At 44.5% G+C, this 18407-nt stretch overlaps 1 protein-coding gene across 1 annotated transcript; it reads right to left on the bottom strand.

Moving 5' to 3' along the window:
• Nucleotides 1-17536: 17536 nt before the first annotated feature.
• Nucleotides 17537-17937, bottom strand: LOC308624078 (small ribosomal subunit protein eS26-like). Its single transcript, XM_081246999.1, has one exon. The coding sequence runs from the start codon at nucleotides 17932-17934 to the stop codon at nucleotides 17587-17589; it is 348 nt and encodes a 115-aa protein (XP_081103125.1). The 5' UTR covers nucleotides 17935-17937; the 3' UTR covers nucleotides 17537-17586.
• Between the last annotated feature and the right edge of the window lie 470 nt (nucleotides 17938-18407).

Here is an 18407-nt window from a genome sequence, read left to right as displayed (position 1 = left end):
AATTTTCTTATTTTTTATTTTATTTTTTACTTAAACTAGAACATAAGCTGTGAGGTTCAGAGGAACAGAAACTCCTCTGTTCTGTTTGCTGTCATATTCTCTATACCTAATATACTACTTGGCACATAGTAGGTGTGCAGTAAATATTTGCTGAGCAAATCAACACGTTTCCATCCGACATACTTTCTAGAGAGGAAGTCAGGGCTCCCTGAAGACTCAACGCCAGCTGAGCGCCTCCAAATTATCTCCCACCCTCACGTCTTTTGCTTTTTTTCAAAAATTAAGATATAAAGTACAAACAATAAACATCATCTTTCTTAGGGTATGGTTCTGCAGGTTTTGACACATGCATTCAGTCATGTAACCACCACAATCAAGATGTGGAATAGTTCCATCACCTCCCAACCACCCCCCACCCCGGGCTATTTAGCAGTTAATCATTCCCTGCACCCCTGCCCCTGGCAACCATTGATTTCATTTCTGTCCCTACAGGAGCAAGACTTTAGAATCTGGCTTCTTTCACTTAGCATAACACATTTAAGGTTCATTGTGTTGTATCATTAATTCATTCCTTTCAATGGTTGAGTCGTCTTCCCTTGTATGGATGTACCGGAGTTTGTTTATCCATTCCACACTTGAGGGATATCACCTCATCTCTTCTTATATGGAAAAGTTATGCTCACACAGTGGCTAAGAGCAGAGCTTTGGGGTCTGCTAAACATGGGACTGAATTCTAGGCTTGATACGTCCTAGCTGTGTGAACTTCGGGCAAGTCAGCAAAATACCACGACTCAGTTTCCTCAGAAGAGTATTGGAGATAATTTATACAAAGCATTGAGCAAAAGGGTTGGCAAATAGTAAGTGTACAATAAATGGTAGCTTCTATCAATTTTGGTGGGAGTGGGGAGAGGTCCTGCTCAAACTTCCCTTCCTCTGATCATCCCCTCACCAATTTTTAGTCATTTAGTTGTTACATTTTTTTTTAATGTTGAGCCTTCTTTTCATTTATTTATTTTTATTTTTGGCTGTGTTGGGTCTTCGTTTCTGTGCAAGGGCTTTCTCTAGTTGTGGCAAATGGAGGCCACTCTTCATCGCGGTGTGCGGGCCTCTCACTGTCGTGGCCTCTCTCGTTGCAGAGCACAGGCTCCAGACGCGCAGGCTCAGTAGTTGTGGCTCACGGGTCTAGTTGCTCCGTGGCATGTGGGATCTTCCCAGACCGGGGCTCGAACCCGTGTCCCCTGCATTAGCAGGCAGATTCTCAACCACTGCGCCACCAGGGAAACCCCACTTAGTTGTTACTTAACCTGTCTCAACATCGGTTTCTCTAACTGAAATATGGGGGTAATAATACCAAGTTCATAGAGTAGCTTTTCAGACTAAGTGGGCTAATACATGTAACTATCCTAACGTGGTGGTGCCTGGCTCAGAGGAGGTCTTCAAGAAATGGCAGTTAGAAAATGAGTGCTGAGAGCACTTGGTTAATGTGATTCTTCTTCCATCTTCAGGGAGGGTCTGCACAAATTAGAAAGAAGCATTGTTGTAGGTGAGGGGTGGATGCACAGGCTCTGGAGTCAGACTGCCTGGGTTTGATTCACCTCTCTGCCTCTTCCTAGCTGAGTGACCCTGGGCAAGTTATTTAACCTCTCTGTGTCTCAGTTTCCTAATCTGAAGTGTGACGATAATAATACCTACCTACAGGGTTGTTCTGGGGATTATATGAGATAATGCATGTCAAGTGCTCAGAAAAATGCCTAGTACATAGAGTTCAATAAACGTCAGCTGTGACTATGCTGCTGAGGGTTAGACACTGCACGTGTCTGATTCTCACAGATCACTTGAGCTTTATGTATCTCTGTATTATCACAGAAGAGCACAGCTCCGGGCACAGTGTAGGAGTTCAATGCATGCTTGTTGACCTGAATTAATCCGAATAACATATGTCCCTTTGGGTCACATCATGATCTCAAATTTTATTATATATATTTAAATGCAACGCAAAGCAAACTTTCAAAGGATACATTCTGCGAAACCATCAGTGATGAGATTCAGAAAAGCAGTTGCGGACTTTACAATCCTCCTCCTTTCGTTAGGAGGATTGTAAAAAATTTTTCATACTGGCACTTCTTTTAGAGAATCTCACCCTTGGTTTTTCTGAACACTCTTCTACAGTTCACTTGTTTTATCCTTCAGAGAAGAACACAGTGAGTTTTTGCCATGGCTTGGTTGCCTTTGGAAATCAGACTTGTCTGTTTTCTGGCTCCAGGACTGGCCTGCTGTGTGACTCCAGATAAAGTGAGTGCCTTCTCTGTGCCATAGGTGCTCCATCAGCCACTTTTGTGCACTGCAGAGTTAAATCAACAATTCTTTTTTCTTTTTTTTTTTTGCGGTATGTGGGCCTCTCACTGTTGTGGCCTCTCCTGTTGCGGAGCACAGGCTCCGGACACGCAGGCTCAGCGGCCATGGCTCACGGGCCCAGCCACTCTGCGGCATGTGGGATCTTCCCGGACCGGGGCACGAACCCGCGTCCCCCGCATTGGTAGGCGGACTCTCAACCACTGCGCCACCAGGGAAGCCCAAATCAACAATTCTTGTTCAGCTGTTTGATATTCGTAAAGGTGGGAGGTGTGTATTGGGGTAGAGCAAGGCACTATAAAAGTTATTATCATTTATTGTAAAGAAGTGAGGGGTTTTAGACATTATTTGGTAAGAAGATAGGCTTGTGTAGACTATACATGCATGCATGTCAAGTTACTAAGCTCGCATTGAGGTCTGTTTACTTATTCATTCATCCATTTTATACTTGTCAAACACCTATCATGTTGCCTAGTTATCAATATGACAGTCTGCCTCCTGGGTGGGGTACATACCCCTGGGTGGGGCATAAGGCAGTTTCACATCAGTTTCTGCTGGCCACTGTGAATGTCAGTGATGCTGGGGATCAAAACTGGTCCAACTGGAGTGAATCTCTAAACTTTTGTGGGAACTGCCAGAAAAGAGACTCATTGTTTCCTCCTGGACTTGACATTGGAAGAAACTGCTGGTGGCCATCCTGCCACCCAGGGGAGACTGTCCAAGAATGGAAACAAACAGAGGAAGCTGGCTCAGGAAGACAGAGAGAGAGAGAGAGAGAGAGAGAGAGAAAGAAATGAGGTCCTAGTGACAGAATCCGAGGCCTGACTCCAAGTGTAACTGAAGGACACACTTTATATCCATGTATTTTTCTATTGATGTATCTATTGATGACTTTTTCAATTTTGTAAGCCAATCAGTCCCTGAGCCACCTTTTTTGGGGCATATGCCGGTTTGGGTCCTATTTATTGTTATAACCACTTACTAGTTATGAAATCTTGGGGTTACTTAACCACACTGAGCTTCAATTTCTACATTTGTAAAGAGGGGGTAAAAATTTATAATGTGTGTTTTTATTGTGAGAATTAGAAATTAGGCTAGTATATAGTAATTCCCAAAGAAACAAATCTTTCCCGAATGTCACCTTCCCAAGGGGGACTACGTTGATCTTCCTATTTAAAATTTCAAGGCCTCAGCACTCTCTATCTCATTAAGCCTGCTTTGTTTCTGTAGCACTTAATACCTTTATTTCTGAAGCACTTATGGCAAAGTGATTTATGTAATCGTCCCAACTAATGGCTTCCCTGAATCTGCATCTTTGGCCCTGTCACTTTGTGGTCCTCTTCACTGAGTCCGGGCTCTGTCATGTGACTTTCTTTGGTCAATGGTATATTAGTAACTAGGATGCAAGCAGAGACTTGAGAAGTGTGCGTGCCTTTTCATTTTTCCTTTTGCAGAATTGGAATGTTCCCCTTTGCATGTCTGCCTAGCCATGAGAACTTGCTGGGGCTAGTCTGCAGGCGGGATGGAAGAGACACATGTGCCAGAATGAGCTAGTCTGCTTCAGCTGACCCCAGATGACTGAACCCTTAGCTGCAAGCCAGCCAGACCCATGAGCAAGCCCAGCTGAGAGAAGCAACCAACCTAAATCACTGATCCACAGAATCAGGAAAGACAGAAATGGTTACAGATTTAAGCAATTGAGATTTGGGGTGGTTTGTTATGCAGCAAAAGCTACCTGATACACTAACATACTATTAATTTACTTACTTGCTATGTGTACTGTCTTCCTCCCCCAACTACACTGTGAGCCCCAAGAGGGTAGGGATTTTTGTCTGTTTTGTTTAGAGCCTGGCAGCTAGTAGGTACTTGAATAATACTGTTGAATGTTAGACAAATAATATAGAAAGTACCCTAAGAAATGGCATGTGAGTCGATGTTTAACAAATGGTAGCTATTGTAATGATAATGTTAAATATTTTTATGAAACAGCCAACATTTTTTTCTCAGGCTCTTCTGTTATTTTTCCTGCTGATATTGTCCCAGAAAGGGGAAAAAGACAAGCCACTCTCCTTTGGGCATAGGATGGAAGATGAGGGATGGCAATAATGTCAGATACAAGCTTAATTCTTTTTCTTACCAAACTGATTTGGGATTGTGGGTGTTATGGAGACACAGTTCTTCATTTTTTAACTTGGTTGGTGTCACCCTAGCAACCCCTGGGGATGCAGCTGGGTTGACATTTATGTGTGTAGGTGGAGCCAAAGGTTGTGCAGAAGGTAAACTTACAGCATAGATGATATTCTTTTAAAACCACCATCATATCTGAAGTATTGGGTTGGCCAAAAAGTTTGTCTGAGTTTTTTTTTCTGGAAGGTCTAAGAAAAACCCAAATGCACTTTTTGGCCAACCCAATAATTCATTAGTTACCGGATTATCTGTTTAATTCCTCTCTTCTCTACCAGGCTGTCAGCTCCATGGAGGAGGGGACCACTTCTACTTTATTTACCATTATACCCGCACCATCCACCACAGTGCAGGTATTTAAATCTATTTGTTGGGGGAATGATTCAGGACCTTGTTCATTTTAAGAACGTAAGCTTCCTGAACTGAGGGACCACATCTTTCCACAACCATGGTGTGAGCATGGCAAGATGGTAGTACATCATCTATGTACAATCATTCTCAACTTGGGGCAAATTTTATTGAGCCATTACTATGTGCCAGGCACTGTACTAAGCACATGATACATGCATTCACTGTGGAGGAAGGTGCTGTAAAAAGTCCAATTTTATAGATGATGAGTCAGAAACACAGTAAGCCTCTCTTGGAAAATTGTGACATACATTGGACAAGTCACCCTCCTTCTGAATCTCTATCCCTCACTTGTCATTTAAAGGGATCAGGTTAGAGCAAGCTTTCCTCCTATGTGTATCAATCTGAGTTGTTCTAGAAGGAAAATAAAGACTTTTGTGGTGAGCAGACTTGTGTGCCACACCACATCCCTTTGGCCCATCTTAGCTCAGGGCAGCTGTGTGGAAAGTTCCATGCACGTTGCCGGAGTTCCATGTCAAGTGTTTTCCTCGGTGTCTCTCTGCTTTGTTGCCTTAGAACCTTCCCTAAAACTGTGGTGGGCTGCTCTGCCAGTACGCAGGTGCAACCCAGGAAGTGCAGGGCATCTAACCCGCCTTGGACAACCTTTAGCCAATAGGGAACGGGAGCCCTAGTAGCCTTGATCTCCAGTGGGACGATCTTGAGGCACATTTTATATGGTTCCTCAGATGGTCTCCAGCAACACGAGTTCCAACTGCTCATAACTGCAATCAGCTCCTTAACGTGTCTCGTTCTTTCCCTGTTTCATGCTCTCCACTCCTTCACTTTTCATCACTGGAATCAACTCAGAAATAAACTACCTGAACTCAAGTGTTTGTCATTGCTTTTGGGAGAATTCAAACTAAGACATATGGTCAAATAATATAAAACACTGCATGCTATGTGCCTCTGTCAGACATGCAAAATGCACATTAACATATTCAAAGCTCTGGAGTCCTGCTGCAAAGTTACGCATCTAGCGATCTTTAACTCAGGGATTCCCAAACTCATCTGCGCACAGAAAGTTTTACTCTTAAGAACTTTAAAATTTCCCCGAATGAGTGCTCCATGGAATATACTTAGAGAAATGTTTGTCAGTATCATCTCTAGGACCATCTTCCTCACTTGCATTCTTCAAGCTGATGGGTGGATCCAGCCTTGACTGCGATTCCCTGGCCTGGAGCCAGCAGCCAAATAGAACTCTCCAGACAAGAGATTTCTCAGTGTCAGGGAGGATAACCTTCAGACAAGCCCTTTCCGGAAACTGTCTCTTTCCCTTTTCCTTATAAATGGGATGGTCAGCCTGCTGGTGAGGCCAGGAATGTTTGGCTGACTGGGCTGGGAATGCAGCTGTGGGCATCCTGAGAAAAAGCTCCATTTGCTGGTGACGCAGAAGCCCAGATGAGATGAACAGGAGACGGATGCCAACCAGCCCGCCTCCCCATGCTCTTCCGCTAACAAGCAGCCATGGGAGAATGTAATTGGCATGGGTCCAGAATGGATAATTATTTCTGAAGGTGATGCACAGAAGGGCACTCAGGAGACCCAGCCAGTGCTGGACCAGGAGGATGTGTGTGTAAACCTGAGGCCTGAGGTTTGCAACCTCCCGGTGGGGGCTGATCATTGGGAGTAGAGAGGGCTGACCAGCAGTTAATCCATCTTCTTTCACTGCTCAACGTCTTATATTTAAGTAACAGCATTTGGGTTCTTGGATTTGGAGGATCAGGTTACATGTATTTGAGAGACATGCTTGAAACTCTTTTCATTCTCTTCTTTAATAAAGATGAAACCAATGAAAATAATAACAACAATGGGAAAATCAATTTCTGAATTCTTTGTTGAAGGATGCACACATACAGCCCTTTATCAAATCCTTTAAATTCAATGATTAGTCTATGTTAGGGTTTCTCAACCTCAGCACTATTGACATTTCAGGCTGGAGCATTCTCTGTTGTGCAGCTGTCCTGTGCACTGCGGCATGTTTAGCAGCATCTCTGGCCTCTACTCATTTAATGCCAGTAGTACCTTTCTCTTCCCAAATTGTTACATCCAAAAATATTTCTTGGGGTTGTAAAGTCAGTCACAGATAGGAGCTACTGGTCTACGTTAAAGGGGTAGTAGGTGTTGTAGTCAAAGCACAGGCTTCGGGCTTCCCTGGTGGCGCAGTGGTTGAGAGTCCGCCTGCCGATGCAGGGGACACGGGTTCGTGCCCCAGTCCGGGAAGATCCCACATGCCGTGGAGCGGCTGGGCCCGTGAGCCATGGCCGCTGAGCCTGCACGTCCGGAGCCTGTGCTCCGCAATGGGAGAGGCCACAACAGTGAGAGACCCAAGTACCACCAAAAAAAAAAAAAAAAAGCACAGGCTTCCAGCTAGGCTGCCTTTGTCCAAATTCTGGTTCTACCATTTATTAGCTTTGTGACTTTAGGTACATTATTTAACTTTTCTGTGCCTCAGTTTCCTCTTCTATACAATGGGGATAATAAAAATACCTATCTGAGGGGGTTACTGTGAAGATTAAAGAGGTTAGTATATGTATATAACTATTTATAACATATTTAGCACAGTCTGATACACAGAAATCTTCCAATGAATGTAAACTGTTATCATCGTCTTTTTTTTTTTTTTTTTTTTTTTGCTTTTTGCTCCTAGTCTGTAAACTATTTGAGTGCAGAGACCAAGCCTTTTTATTTTTTAATTCTTGAAGCCCAGCACAGGGACATAATAAAGACTGAATTCGGGAAGAAAGGAGGGAAGGGAGGCAGGAAGGAGAGGTAGAGATGAGCAATGGAACTTCCTGAGCGAAGGCACAAGAGAGGAGGATCGAGAGTCTTGCCCAGACAGCCGGCCTGTGCACCAGTGCCTGGGACTGGGGGTCCCACGGTTTTAGACCAGACCAGGGGCGAGTCCATACCAAATGCCAGGGGACGTGTAAAGGCAGCTACACATGGATAAACACACGTACGGCAACATGCGTGAAACTTCTGGGGGCTGGAGGTGGCAGGTGGGCTCTGAGCTAATGGAAGTGATTGCTATGGCCTGGAAGAAGCAAGAAGCAAAGTAGGAATGTATTTTGTCTACTTGTGCTTCAAGCAGGACGGAAATATGTCTAACAGTGTATTATACACTCCTCTATTCATAAATCTCGTGAAGTCCGTTCACGGACTTGGGGTAGAACCCTCTCTACAGAGGTTGAAACAATACAACAGAAGGGACGAGGCTTTTGCGTGTCCCCGCACCCCACCCTAGAGCGGTGTCTACTTCTAAGTCCTAGGACAAGGGAGGGCCCTAGAACAGCACCATCCAGCTGAACGTCCTACAACGGTGGACGTGTTTGGAACCTGCGTTGTCCAACATGGTAGACACTGGCCACATACAGCGATGGAGCACTTGGGTTGTGGCTGGTGCGAGTGAGGCACGGAAATTTAAATTAACTTAAATTTAAATAGCCACATGTGGCTAGTGCCTCCCATACTGGACAGCATGGGTCTAGAAGAAACCATGTGCCTCTCGATACACAGGCTCTCCGAGGACACCCTGAGAGATGGTGGGTTCACTGCTTTCAAGGACGAAGCATAAATCCCTATGACTCCCCACCACCCACCTGCCAGAAAGGCTACACACTGTCCTGTTCTGGACCAGTCCACCTTCCTGGGCCACAGCCTACCCGATGTAAGGGGAGAGAAAGGCCGAGAGACACACAACAGCAACGATGACTGTATTACCATTACCGCTGTGATCATTAACCATCTTGATGGACCACTCAGCACTTTGCTAAGCATTTCACATGGACCATCCCTCTGGGTAGGTTTCCTCATTATCCCTGTTCTATACGGAGGCAGAAACTAAAATACGGAGAAGGGACCCCCTGCCAACCAACCAGTACATGGTGCAGCTGGGCTGTTAAGTGGTTAGAAATACAGACTTTGGAATTAGGCAAACTTGATGTGAGACTGACTCCGAATCTTTCTGGGATGGGATCTATAAGAAAGTGTTCATGTTGGCTACTTTTGCAGAGAAGGCCTGGGGTTGAGGCTGGGGGTGGAGGACATTTTTTTCCTTTTTCTGTACTGATGTCATCCTGTATCATATGAAAACACAATTTACCAGTACCTGCTTAGCTTTCAGCTAAGGGAAAATACGTCAGGAGGGCCTATCTTCTTGTTGAGGTTGCGGGCCTTTTCGTTTTTATTATTTTTTGTATTAAAGCAATCAGATTATTTGGGGATGGGGAGATAGGTTACTCGGGGCATGAGTATGACAGTGGGTAAAGCTCAGTGCTGCTGATGGTCTTTTGGGTTTGCATTTTCCTCTTGCTGAAGCTGGGACTGGAAGGGGAACCTACAGCAGATAATCCTATTTATGCCACAGAAGTTTCCTGGACTGTTGACCTTGGAAGTAGGGTGACAAGCTATCCTGGTTTGCGCAGGACTGGAGGGTTTCCTGGGACACAGGACTTTCAATGCTAACTGGGGAAGTCCCAGGCAAATGAGGACAATTGGGTGACCCTACTAGGAAGTGGGAAAAAGATGAACCTTTCTGGAGACTTTGACCCACACAACTCCTGCAGGGGGAAAAGAGCTTCCCAGCAGGCACCATTAGGTGGGTGAGGGGTTGCCAAACCAACGATATGACTTATCTCCCTGGCATGCCTTGTTTGCCACTTCGAGTTTCAAAGACAGGGCGTCCTGAGGAAACACCCCCAGTTCCCAGGAAGGGCTGCATTATGACTCCCATGCGCCCTAGGCACTTCGGCCTCTGCAGGCCCCCTCCTCCCTAAAAAATACAGTAAAAATCATCCTTAAGACTGCAGTTGTGTAAAGATGGATGGATTCATTATCATATATCCATTCTTATTACCTTCTTTTTTCTATTGATCTCTGAAGAAATGAAAATTACAACATTTTTACTAGCCCTTAAAGAAGTCCTGGGCTTTAGGCTACTATGGTACTACTTTAGGCTACTTTAGTCTACTATGCCTGGTGGGAAGGTTGGCCCTGGTTCCAGGGCTTGAAAGAGAGGGAAGTTTGGAAGCATCTCAGTCAGGGGTTCCTAACCTGGATGAACTTGAATGGGAAAAAATGGGTGTTAATTTCTGACCACCTCTGACTGAAATTGAACATTTCCTCTCCTTATGACTTAGGGAACAAACCACACTCATGTGGTACTTCTTGTGACTCTGCCACCAGTAGAAATGACAGGAATTTTCAGATCATATCACAGTTGTGGTCGGTGTATTGAAATAGCATTTTCCCTCATTGCTCCTTCAGAATTATAATGGATTTCTAGACTGGCTGCTAGACCATGTTATTCAGTGTGTTACTAAAGAAGCTCACGTATTATTTTATCACAACTTTAAAAAAATAAAGTGTCTTAATATATTTTTTTCTTTCATAATCCAATGTATCTTGGTTTTTTGTTGTTGTTGTTGTTGTTTTTTGCAGTACGTGGGCTTCTCACTGTTGTGGCCTCTCCCGTTGCAAGGCACAGGCTTCGGAAGCGCAGGCTCAGCGGCCATGGCTCACGGGCCCAGCCGCTCGCGGCATGTGGGATCTTCCCGGACCGGGGCATGAACCCGTGTCCCCTGCATCAGCAGGCAGACTCTAAACCACTGCGCCACCAGGGAAGCCCCTGTATCTTGTCTTATGCATTTCAAAACGTTATTCTGAGAAGGGGTCTTCAGCAGATTGCCAAAAGGCCCATGTCAAAGGAAGTGTGAAGGATTCTAGACTGAGTGTTCTAAAATTCTTGAATCTGGCCCTTTCCCCAGTTTCATCCGTCCAGTGAGGAAACTCTTACTCAGCTTTGCGCACCTGACAGGAGAAGTCCAGGACAGGGTTAAAGGCTGGCTGGTAGAGGATAAAGTCACACCCCAGGTGTGCAAGCTAATAATAAGGTGTTAATTGGGAACCAGCTGAGCGGGGAGAGGAAGCCTTGGGCAGGTTGCATTAGGCACTTTCTTCTCAGGGTTTGATTGTTGACAGAACATCATCAACCCCTCCTCCTGGATGGAAGCAGGCTGGGCGCCTCCCTCTGCAATGCTGCTTTTGCAGAAAATTCCACTGCCGCCGTCCTGGGGTAGACCCTGAATTTTAGTTGAATACGTCTTATTGATGGATTTGTTGTAAACCTTCATTGAGCCCTTCCTGTGTGCCTTGCAATTTGCCAAGCGCTTTACCTGATGATCTCATCCAGGCCTGATAAACTCCATGGGGAAGGTCCTCTTATTTCTATCTTTACTTATGAGGCAATAGAAGGAGGCTCAAAAGAGCAAGTGACTTAAATCCATAAGGGCCGCAAGTGGTGGGCTGGAATCTGAACTTGGTCTGACTCTTCTGACAGTCTCTTCCCTTTGAACTTTTGGGTTATTTGGTTTTCTGTTTTGACTCGATAGAACTTTCTCAGTGTTAAGGAAATAGCACATCTCAGCCATGTCGCTCGATAGGCAGTGAGCACAGAGGCAGCTCGTGAACCAGAGGCCCATGATAACGTAGCATGTGACTCCACAAACACAGTGGGGGTTTTCTGAGAATTCCAGGCCCCCCAGAGTGGAGGACAACCTGTGTCACCCCCAAATCTTATTCTCTATGATAATCACAGGGGTGATACTAGAGAGGCCGTGTGTGTGTGTGTGTGTGTGTGTGTGTGTGTTTGGTGTGGGTGCTGAGGCTCAGAGAGAAAGCTATCCTCTTATATTGAGACAAACGTCATACAACTCCTGTACACATATCCTTGACTTTTTAATTAAAAAGTCAAGGGGAGGGCTTCCCTGGTGGCGCAGTGGTTGAGAGTCTGCCTGCCGATGCAGGGGACACGGGTTCGTGCCCCAGTCCGGGAAGATCCCACATGCCACAGAGCGGCTGGGCCCGTGAGCCATGGCCGCTAAGCCTGCGCTCCGCAACGGGAGAGGCCACAACAGTGAGAGGTCTGCGTACCGCAAAAAAAAAAAAAAAAAAAAGTCAAGGGGAGTCAAAAGGTACAAACTCCCAGCCAGAAAGTAAGAAGTCAGGGATGTGATGTACTGCGTGGTAACTATATAGTTAACGATACCGTATTGAATGTTTGCAAGTTGCTAAGAGAGAAGATCTTAAAAGTCTTCATTGTAAGAAAAAACAATTCTGTAACTATGTATGGTGACAGATGTTAATTAGGCTTATTGTGGTCATCATTTTGCAATATCTAAAAATACTGAATCATTGTATTGGACACCCAAAACTAACATAATCTTGTACGTCAATTATACCTCAATTTTTAAAAAGCCAAGGGGAAAAATGTCACCTCTCTGTTCTCTATGATAACTGCCTAGTCACGTTCAAATCTTGTACTGCTCTAACTTGGGGAGAAGTGGCTGGTTTTTCTCTGGGACATCGTAGGTTGGATGGGTTTGCCATCAGAGTCTCTCTATCCTGGGTCTGAGGTCAGCTTTTCTCTGCCCTACCTTCAATCACCCAGAAACAGCAGTGCTCAGATGCAATTTCTCCACAAGGCACCTACCCTTTGTCACCATCTGTTTATATCCCAAAGAAAGACTTGATGCTGCAAAACACTGAAATTTAGAGTACGTAGAGTAAGGAACAATCCATTCCTTGTTTTAAGTCAAGTTGTCATAATCCAAAGGCAAGCTCCAACTTTAATAACAAACACCCAGTGTTATGACATTTTACCTTTTCCAACTATTTATGTAGGCACAAATATTGTGTTTAAATTTTAAACTATGCAGTTAACATAAAACAGTCCACTCACTTACACAGAGTAAAAATAAAGCGAGTTATGCCAGTTCTGTTTCCCTTTTAGGCCTCGTTCTTTAAATAGATCATTCATTCAACAAAGGTCTGCTAGGCGCTCGGTGTCAGACACTGAGTTTGGCATGGCTCACCCTAAAATGAACCAGAAACTGTCCTTGTGTTCTGAGCACCAGAGGGAAACAGCCGGAAAACCCTGGGAGCCACTTTTACACTGACCTGTGCTCTCCCATCTCTGATATCTCAAAGGAGAGCTCTCGGAACTGATTTGCATTCCCTTTTCATTCTCCACCAAGCCCTGTTCCTTCAGATCAAGCTGTAGTGGGGTCTAGAAGCTGTACCTCTGGAGTATGGTTTTTCAGCAGTTTTGGGAACTTCGGCTGTGAAACGCAGCAACCAAAATCGTGGACACAACCGTATTTCACAGGATTTCCCCCAAAGAAAGATCACATGTGTGATACTCAGGGCTTGGCATCCTGACTCTTCATCCCACACTCAGATGGCAATTGGATTTTAACAAGGAGTGGGGTTTGTGGTTTGGGAAATATGGCATTTTTACTGCCTTGGGTCATATTTGAAATAGTTGCAGGCATTTAAAATAGCGTAATGTTATTTTTTCCCTTGTCTTCAAAACAAACCCAGTAAGCTTTTATAAGTCATAACAACAAGCATAAAATTGGGACATTGGAAAACCCACGAGCAGGGATTGGGACAATCCATTCTCCCCCAAGAAGGGTGTTTGGATTTGGGTGCAGAGGACCATAAGCCTCTTGGAGGTCCACCTGACCTTGAATGACTCTGGGATCCTGAGGAAGGGACAAGGGCTCCGGTGACAGTAGAACTGGACACCCCCCCACCCCCATGGCTCTCCAGTCATTCTTCAGGGCAATGACAGAAGTATGTACAGGGGCTTTGGGACTTTTCTTCTAGCCAGTTTTACTCTGGAAATTCCTTTGAAAGAAAAAATAAAAAGAATCCGGAGACTCATATTTATTTAAGCGACCAATTCCCAAAACCCATTGCCCTGGAATTCTGTCCCATGAGCATTGCTGTCTGGGGCCTTTTCCTGCCAAAGGGCCTCAGGTAGGGGCAAACACTAAAATGAAGATGTGAACTGGCCTTGGATGCAAGGGTACCCAGCTTTCTGTTTATTAGAAAAATTATTAGAAAAATGAAAGGTAATCAGTCTTTGCCCAGAAGGAAATATGTAAGCTGTGTACGTGTGTGTGTATATATATATATATATATACACACACACACACACACATAGGTATACATATATATGAAAAATAAAGGTATAGTTATATAATGAACATAAAAGTTAATATTTATTGAGCATCTAGTAGACCATACCCCAATTAATCCACATAACAATGCTATGAGATGTGTGCTATTATTATCCCAATTTTACTGAAGGAGTAAACAGGGAGGTTAAGTAACTTGCGCAAGGTTACACAGCTCGTAGGCAGTGGAGCTGGGACTTGCATTTAAGCAGCTGGATGTAGGGAAGGAGTTTCTGTTGTCATTACTCATCCTGGACCTGTTTGTCAAGCCCACGTCCATATTAGAAATCTTAAAAACCTGATGGTGAAGGAGAGTGTTCGATGGCTTTCCTTTTGATGTTCGGTATTAAAGAAAAAAAAAGACAGCTCCAATTCTCAAATGTGAAAGAGATAAGATAATAAAATAGATCAAGAATGAATGAAACCAAGTTTTCCCTGTCTCAACCCTACTGCATCCTCCCCCAAAGAGCAAAAGAAGCAAGCAAAAGAAGGGGAAAAAGCCCTTGATTTGTCCCTACTTTTTGAGATCATCTTTGCAAACTTTTAAATGTCTGGTCTTAAGAGTGTAAGAAGAAACAACACAAAACAGTTTTTGAAGCCAACTAGAAAGCAGCAGAACCCAGCAAGTAGTGAGCTGCGCAGGGCGGCTGCTGGCGGCTGTGCCTGAGTGTGGGAGAATCCTCTCTGGGAGAAGGACATGGGAAACCTCTCAGCATCCCGGGATAAAAGACTTGAGAAGAAAGGAGCCTCTCAATGAATGGTGCTCAAAATGGGCTGGAAAACAGGGGAAATGGGCCCTCTCAATGAAAAGCCAAGAAAGTGTCTTTTTTGTTGATTCTCTCACTGCAAAGTGCTGCTCCCCCCCCCCACTCCCCCTCCCTGACCCCTTCCCCAGCTCATCTCCCTGGGCTCAGAGAAAAGGCTTCTTGTTGTCATCCCATCTGCCTGCTGCTCATCCACATTCTTTTATCTCTGCCCAGGGCTGGCAGTTGGGAAGAGGTTTCAGATGCCAGAAATTTGGGGTTTCACATTGAATCTTTCCAAGATGGGCATCTGAGAAATGTCAGTTTACATCAAAATTACCTTCTCTAGCAAATAGCCCGAAAGCTTTCTCTCCCTGGCAAGGTCGGGAAATAATTCTCTTTTCAGGATCGTGCCAATACAAACTCCAGTCCACATTTGGGATGATTGATCTGACTTAAAGAGACAGGGACCACTTCAGTTTTACACTAAAAGAAAAGATTTAATTTTAAATTAAAGATGGAAAGTTAGTCATATTTCGTTTTTAATAGTGCTTGGTGTAAGAAGGAATATTGTACTGTAACAAATACTGTACTGTAAGAACAGGGTTTGTGGATATGGTTATAGACAGCAATTTGGAGCTAAGTTAAAAAATCACCAACAGATAACACCTCTCGTGGTTGGCAAGTAAAAAAGATAATGGGAGTGGGGAGGGAGGTAAGAGGAAAAGGAGTGAAAGAAGAATCTCTTCGAGAAATGTCGCTGATCTTTAGAAAGTTCTGAAACAAAGGAAGCAAAGCATTGCTTGAGATAGAGGATGGGGCCCTTTACTTAATGTTAGAAAGCACAGGAGAAACTGGGAGAAAGTCTGATTTTTTAACCCTGCAGGAAATCTCTGCTCAAAATAATAATTTCAAGCATTGATACATCTATCCTAAAGATTGGATTCTGGCCGTGTTGCAGAGGGAAATTCAGGTGCAGAGATGGACAGAGCTGTTCTGACTCTACAGTGTGGGCGTCCGCGTGGAATGCTGCCAGCTCCTCAGTTCCGGGTCTAAAGACAGAGCAAGGCATCCGAAGGCAATAAAGGACCTGGTCCCACACGGGGAATCCTGTTTATCTAGGGGTGAGTACGGGAGGTGAGAGGGTTGGAAAAGGAAGGGGGTTAGGAGATGGGGGTTGGGAGGGCTGGGGAGATGGAGGTGGGTGGGAAGTAAACAATAAAACCCCTGCAGTTGCTGGGTGTGGCCATCCTAACTGCCACCTTAAGGTGATGGGCTTTAAGTTTAGCACAAAGATTCTATTAGGTTGTGAAGCCCCTGGCAGTCCTCTTCCCTCCCCCATTTTTTTTTTTCCTTCCTTTGTAGAGAACTAAGCACGTACTTTCAGGTCATCTTGTTTTTCCTTTCAGCAATATCTCTAGTCCCTGAAGCTAGGAAGGTCGTTCTAAAATAAAAATGAGACCCTAACACTCTGGCTAAAAACCCTGCAAAGGATTGCCCATTGTCCTCAGGACATGGTGCAATCCAAACCGTGACTCAAGTGCAAGGGGACTGCTATCATCCAAAGAAAGACATTTCTAAAAGTAAACGTGAGTGCACTAGAAATTATGCCAGGGCAACGGATATATACAGAGGCTGTCCCAAGCAAATCAAGACATGGAGTCATGTGACCCCATGACTGGAGTCACAGACCCCAAACGCCCTGTGCTATCTGACCCCTGTCCACCTCCTCGGCCTCTCTTCATCTCCCTCAACCCTCTGCTCTCTGCTCCATCCAGGGTGGATTCCTTTTGTTCCATGTGTCTTGTCCCACTTCAGGGCCTTGATCCATCCTTCCTGATGCACCTTCCCTCAGAGTCCTGCTCTGCCCAGGGAAGCTCTCTGTGGGTACTATGACCATACTGGACCCCTTGTTTTATGTCCCAAGGACCAGAGGAGACAATCAAAATATGTAATCACTGCTGGGTGATGAATCAATGAACAAATGGATACAAGAAATGAATAATCATCTCCCTTTGTCTTAGTTAGCTAGGGATGCTATAAAAAACCAGCATATTGGGTAGCGTAAGCAACAGAAGTTAATTTTCTCACAGTTCTGGGGGCTAGAAGTCCAAGATCAGGGTGCCAGCATGGTTGGGTTCTGGTGAGAACCCTTTTCCTGGCTTGCAGACAGGCACCTTCTCGCTGTGTCCTCACGTGATGGAGAAAGCAAGAGCAAGCTCTCTGGTTTCTTCTAATAAGGGCACTAATCTCATCATGGGGGATCCACCCTCATGACCTCATACAAACCTAATTCCCTCCCAAAGGTCACATCTCCAAATACCCTTAGGGCTTCAACATGTGAATTTTGAGGGGGACACAATTCACTCGATAGCACCCTGTATTCCTCTACATAAATTAAACTATACATTGAACAAATGTACTTACTGAGTGATATGTTGCAGTACAAATTTCTCCAGTAATTTCGAACTTACCTCTTAAAAACTATTTTGAAATAATTATAGATTCACAGGAAGTTGCAAAAATAATACAGAGAGGCCTGTGTCCCCTTCTTAGAGTTCCCTGCTATGGTAACACGTTACCAAACTCCAGTACAAAATCAAAGCCGCAATCCACAGAACTTTTTCAGATTTCACCAGTCTATGCACTTTGGAAATTTATTTGAAAGAAAAAATAAAAATAATCCAGAGACTCATATTTATTTAAGCGACCAATTCCCAAAACCCACTGCCCTGGCATTCTGTCCCACGAGCAGACAGTTTGTGGGTGGAGAGTATGTGTGTATGTGTGTGTAACTTTTTTTTTTTTTTTAAGTATAATTTCTACTTTATTGTCTTTCTAGGGAACAGTATTTCTTTAGTCTTTAAGGACTTAGCTCCTTACATGGGCTTTGGTGGAGGTCGTGGGGCAGCACCAGCAGGTCTAAATCGGGGTGGAGGTGTTCGGTTCTTCTGAGCTTCCCGAGAACGATTCCTGACTACCCTGCTGTGAATGGCACAACTCACGCAGTAATGCAGTTTCACATACAGCTTGGGAAGCACATAGGTGTCGCAAACACTCGCTTCGGAAATGTCCCTGACGGCTGCGGCCTCTACGATGTTCCGAATGACGAACTTCTTAATGGCCTTATCCTTGGGCACACAACGGGCACAGCTGGTACAGCGAATAGGCTGCACGTGGCTGCGGCCCTTTTTGGCACGACCATTGTTCCTTCTTTTCTTGGTCATCTTGGAAGCCAGGAGGTGAAAGAGCTGTGTGTGGCTTTATGCAATTATATCACATGTGTAGATTCACTTAACTACCACCACAATCAAGGCAGAGGACTGTTCCAGCACCACAAAGATCTCTTGTGTTCTCCCTTTTATAGTAAGAGTCAGTTGATTTCTTCACCACTCCCACCCTGTCCCCAATTCTTGCAAGCACAAATTTGTTTTCCATCTCTGTAATTTTGTCATTTCAAGAATGTAGTGTCAGTGGAATCAAATAGTATGTAATTTATTTTAAAATCACACAATTGGTATTGACATACACATACTACTACATATAAAATGGATAACTAATAACCTACTGTATAGTACAGGGAACTCTCTTCAATTCTCTGTAATGACCTATATGGGAAAAGAAAGAGTGGATATATGCATATGCATAACTGACTCTGCTGTACAGCAGAAACTAACACAACACTGTAAATCAGCTGTAC

Source organism: Mesoplodon bidens (genome assembly GCF_964165515.1).
Source record: "Mesoplodon bidens genome assembly, chromosome: 10".
Lineage (NCBI taxonomy): Eukaryota > Metazoa > Chordata > Mammalia > Artiodactyla > Ziphiidae > Mesoplodon > Mesoplodon bidens.
Note: the sequence above shows the minus strand (reverse complement) of the source record. Positions and strands in the feature narration are given on the sequence as shown.